Below are 5,087 nucleotides of genomic sequence, written 5' to 3'. Positions count from 1 at the left end.
GTTATTAACAGATCTATAGTTTTCAAATTTTAAATATATGTTGTCCATAACTTTCTTTATATAACGCAAGGGCAATTTTGTTAAAAACAGCTTGTGATCATATTATTTTTTTAATTTTAGTGAAATTTTTGCATAACGTATTTTTAAAAATCAATATCTCAATTATTAAATAAAATTTCAGAACACGGTTTTCAACACTGTTTTCAGCTTACAAAACTCCAGAAATCATACGAGACATATCGTCGATTTTATTTTTTAGAAACGATACACAGTTAAAAAAAGCGTATATCATGGAAGTTGCTAACTTTTATTTTTACTATATCTCAGTCCCAACAAATAAAGTCAAAAATCGACCTCGTAGAATTTCTCAAGTTTTGCAAGCTGAAAACAGTGGTGACAACCCCGTTCCAAAATTTCCATAAATAACTGAAATATTGATTTTTAAAAATACGTTATGCAAAAATTTCACTAAAATTAAAAAAATAATATGATCACAAGCTGTTTTTAACAAAATTGCCCTTGCGTTATATAAAGAAAGTTATGGACAACATATATTTAAAATTTGAAAACTATAGATCTGTTAATAACGGAGATATTACATTTTGAAAATAGAGCGAAAATTCCGCTGAGAAAACGTGGGGACTGGCCTTAACGTTCTTTATTTTTTTATCCACAATAGCTTTCTGTAACTTGAGCAACATGGAGTACGATTATCAGTAAGTAACACCTATTTTCCCAAGATAACTTGTATAACCCACAAACTTCCGATGATTTCCACGAATTATAAACTTTGTAATTTGGTTATAATAATAATAATAATAATAGTCTTTATTGTCCAACGGAATAACCAATTATAGGACAAATAAATAAAGTAATAATATTTTACAAATATAAATTAACTGAAAATATGTATATTGTACAATTAACAGAGAAAATATTATCATTAATAAATAAGTTTTTGCATAGGACAAAATCCTTAAAATGTTGCTTTTTAGATGTACCTTTAAAAACAGGGCTGTACAAACTTCAAAACGGTAAAATCTTCGAAAAATGTAAATTTTTAAAAAAGTTATCTTACAGGGTATATTTGCTAAACAATTGAAGTGTTCTAGTTTACTAGGAAAAATGTCTTTAACACAGGGCAAAATTCCTAATTTTGAGTGTTTTTGAAAGGGCAATTCGCTTCGCTCATGAGGACTTTGTCCGAATTTGTTTGGACAAAACCGTATTCATGTGTGGTGAAATGGCCCAACAGAAAAACAGGGTAAAAAAGACGAATTTTAAGTGTTTTTGAAAAAGAAATTTGTTTGGACCAAGCTGTATTCTTGTTTGAAAAAACGATGTATTTTCCTTGAAATGTTGACTTTTTTGAAAAGGGTGATTTTGAAAAACCGAGTAAATTCTTTAAAAATTTTAACTTTTCAAAAGTTATCTTGAAAACGGCTGAAATCATTAAAATGTGTTGTGTTCTGACGGGGCCATTTAAAAAATGTTAATTTTAAAAAATACCTTAAAAAACGGGAGTCTTTAAGATTTCTATTGAATTTTATGGGGGGTGATCTATCACTATCAACGTTGTTTTTGGCGGTGGCCCAATTTTTTCGCCACTGGCTCATCTGAAATTATCTTTGTAAAAGAAGAAGCGATCATCGTGATTTTTTATCTTGCAATGCTTTCGGAAAAGAAGGATCTTTTTGTTTCTTGGCTTTCTTGCCGGGACCCCTTTTTACAACCACGCCTTCGTTAAATTTCGCTTTTCTACCCATTTTTATTAGTCGCGAGTATTTACGGTAACAAACACACGTGCTGCATTTAAAATGTGGAAATCGCCAAACAACAGAACGAGGTTATGTTTTACGTCATTCCGTAATACCAACCAAGTGGCAAATCAAATTTTGGTGAGATAACTAGAATCACAAAACGCTCATATCATAACCTTGTGTTGTGTTTTGTGATTAAAATCACTAGAATTGTTTATGGACACGTATTTTAAATACATATAATAATGCTGTATTGACAACGAATGTCGTTTTGCATTGTTTATATCTCAATTATTGTTAAGTTGTTAGGCAACCAGTCAAACTCATCTCAGGGAGAAATTAAGTCATACAGAAAAAAATAAGATAATTATCAATCCAGGGCAGATAAATTACTAGTCAACATTATATTTCATCGAAACGGTCACTAATCTTATAATTATCCACAGAACACTCAATACATTGTGAAGTTCTGTCAGACATGCCAACTTTGCAACTCCAAAACCATCAACTGCGCCATTCTGTTTAGTGCTTTTCCACTCCAGTCTCTTTCCGTTGGCAGCCCTAATGTAAACCAAACGCAAAATGGCGAACGTACGTGACAGTGATACATCTTTATGGTTACACAATAAACTCGGTATTTCGAATGATTCTTGGACAGGGGGCTCAATTTGCTCGCAGTTGAACGCAGAAGTGCTGAGGAATATCAAAGACTGTTTTCCGGATCTCCAAACCCAGGTCAAACTCAAACTCTTGCTGAGTTTCTTCCACATCCCGCGCAGGAACCTCGAAGAAGTATGTTTACACAATAAACGCTACTCCCACGAGACTCCCATTACTAACATAGCACTTACCGTTACTGTCTCCTAACAAATTGCGCCTCAAAGTTGTTTGAGGTTATGACACTCACTCCCAATCTTTCAGTGGAAACTGGAACTAGAACAAATCCTAGACGTCGCGGTCGCAGATTCGGAGTTATGGGTGTCCATGTTAGCGGAGGCTCTAAAGACCTACCCCGCCACGGGTTCGCTGAACACGGAAATATCAGACTTGGACGAAGTGAGACCGATCTTTACAGATCTAGTCACGGATTTACGGAAACTGGTACGCAAACAAGCCGAGAACGTCATGCTGCCGATGGAGTGCCACTACTTGAACAAATCCGCACTCATTTCAGTGGTAAGTAGTCACTATTATTGGTGACATTTACTAGTGTTATTAATTTATTTTTCATCAGGTTGGCCACAAGCAGGAGCCTACCAAGCACTTCACGATAAAAAAGAAACAAAAATCTGCAGTTCTCCGCGCTGACTTGCTTCAAAAGTCTTCGGACGCCGCTTCTAACCTTAAAAAATCGTCGGCTCCTGTGATTCCGGTGCGGTCGAGAGGCATGCCGCGAAAAATGACAGACACAAGTAGGTGATTTTTATTGGTGGTTGGGTGTGAGGTAATTGTTGGTTTGTAGCGCCGCTGAAGGGAATTCCCAGTAGGGTACCCACGTCTGGGTTTAGATCAGGTGCTTTGAATAACAACATGAGCAACAGACCTCCATTGGCTCGTTTACCGGCAGGACGGAAAGAGGGAGGAGTTAAGTTACTTGATATTGCTGATCAGCCTCTGGGCTATGCCGCCGCTAAAAAACGAAAAAAGATGCAAGGTATGTACGCTCACGACTTATCCATTTTCGTGTCTGACTTAAGTAATTGTAGAAATGGAGGATGCCAAGAAGAACGTGGAGAATGCGGCGTTGCAAAGCCCGCCTCCGGCGGCCGGAGCCACGCCCGATTACGCGGCTGGGTTGAGCGCGACGCCTGCGTACGCCCCGCCCACTCCACAACCAATACTCACAGCGACGAGTGAGTTCGCCAATTTATATTAACTAAATTTACTAAATTGGTGGATTTTAGCTGCGTCTTCCATTCTTACGACCGTTGCACAGACTGCCCCCGTTACTACCGTGACTACCACCCAGATAACCACGCCTACGACTGTAAAATTGGCGACGACTCCGGTTACTCAGATCGCCGCGACCCCTACGATGCGTCCTGTACCGCCTCTCCTGGCTACCACACCCACTGGTCAACGTACTATTCTGACGGACCAATCGGTGAAGACCATTGGTCAAGTGTCAAACATAGCTATAGCCCAGCGAACGACGCAGCCTACTCAGACGGTGACCCATATAAGGATCCAGCCGCAGACGACGTCCAACGCCTTGCAACGAAGAGGTTTAGCTCTGACGGTTAGCAACACTGTGGTTTTTGTGCAATTTTACAAAGTTTGTTTCACAGAGGGAGCAGATGTTGGAAGCGCAGGATATGTTCCGTACGGCGAACAAAGTGACGAGGCCGGAGAAGGCGTTGATTTTGGGATTTATGGCCGGATCAAGGGATAATCCGTGTCCTCATTTAGGGAACATTGTCACTATAAAGTTGTCTGAAGATCAGGAGAACGTGTTGCAGCCGGACGACACTTATCTGACGATGTTGGCGGAGACGCACTTCCAGATGAATTACAACAACGGCGAGTGGAAGCGAATCAAAAAGTACAAACATATTGAGAACGTGGTTGATCAATTGCCGCAGAATACGCCAACGCCGACGGTTATCGGAAACTGAGGTGATTCTATGAGATTTTTGTTGTTAAGCATATATCTTCATTTTTATTATTAATGGCGAAGTTCATATTTATTTACAGTTTATTTAGGATAAGTCGAATCGAAATCTGAGTTTACCAGTTGAGTCAACTGGACGAATGTTACGTTTGATGTACAAATTTTTTTGTATATATTGTAATATATAATAAAGTGCTAACGTTTCGCTTGATTTTTACCCAGACAAAAAGTCATCGTTTTGTGTACGGGTGACAGCGCCAGACAAAAATAAACTTTACGTACGCGGGGAGAGCAATCCGTCTGGATTCTCGTTACAAGAACTATGCATAAATAAGACGGAACGCTTACAGCACGAGATAACTATTGGTGCTTTGGACCCGTAAGTAGGTCCCATGTGGTTGTCGCGGAGTAAACGAATAATTACGTTGCTGTCCATTAGTGTGTAAATGAGAGGATTTGGAACTCGAGGCGTATGTGCCACGTATACGTACGTTTTTAGTAATTTACGGAAATGAGAAACATAAATGTGTTAAAGCGCACTTTCCCTGGTGGTTAAAAGAGAATGGCTTGTCAGGTGTGAGTGAATTATGACGGTACGTCTGACAGGAGTTATAAGTTCAAGTCGCGGGAAGTTTTATCAACCCCAGGAGTTGAACGGTTGAGAGTTCTTCCGGGGGACAAAAACTTGTTGCGAACAACTCTTTCATCTCCAAACA

The 5,087-nt window shown here is 39.0% G+C and overlaps 1 protein-coding gene across 1 annotated transcript; it reads left to right on the top strand.

Moving 5' to 3' along the window:
- Positions 1-2,297: 2,297 nt before the first annotated feature.
- LOC135136129 (negative elongation factor A) lies at positions 2,298-4,576 on the top strand. Its single transcript, XM_064065262.1, has 7 exons — positions 2,298-2,552; positions 2,682-2,936; positions 2,995-3,172; positions 3,223-3,414; positions 3,467-3,613; positions 3,665-3,999; positions 4,049-4,576. Exons 1-7 carry the CDS (start codon positions 2,343-2,345, stop codon positions 4,373-4,375), a joined length of 1,644 nt encoding a protein of 547 aa, XP_063921332.1. The 5' UTR covers positions 2,298-2,342; the 3' UTR covers positions 4,376-4,576.
- The last annotated feature ends 511 nt before the right edge of the window (positions 4,577-5,087 follow it).

This window comes from Zophobas morio, unplaced genomic scaffold (genome assembly GCF_036711695.1).
Source record: "Zophobas morio isolate AGI-343-1 ecotype UQ-CSIRO unplaced genomic scaffold, CSIRO_AGI_Zmor_V1 ptg000026l, whole genome shotgun sequence".
Lineage (NCBI taxonomy): Eukaryota > Metazoa > Arthropoda > Insecta > Coleoptera > Tenebrionidae > Zophobas > Zophobas morio.
This window is presented reverse-complemented; position numbering and strand designations above follow the sequence as displayed.

Excerpts from the sequence above, each read along its gene's own strand:
- LOC135136129 (XM_064065262.1), top strand. The coding sequence starts at position 2,343 with ATGGCGAACGTACGTGACAGTGATACATCTTTATGGTTACACAATAAA. Across the intron at positions 2,937-2,994 it reads AATCCGCACTCATTTCAGTG|GTTGGCCACAAGCAGGAGCC; the intron begins GTAAGTAGTCAC and ends ATTTTTCATCAG. Across the intron at positions 3,173-3,222 it reads GCGAAAAATGACAGACACAA|CGCCGCTGAAGGGAATTCCC; the intron begins GTAGGTGATTTT and ends GTTGGTTTGTAG.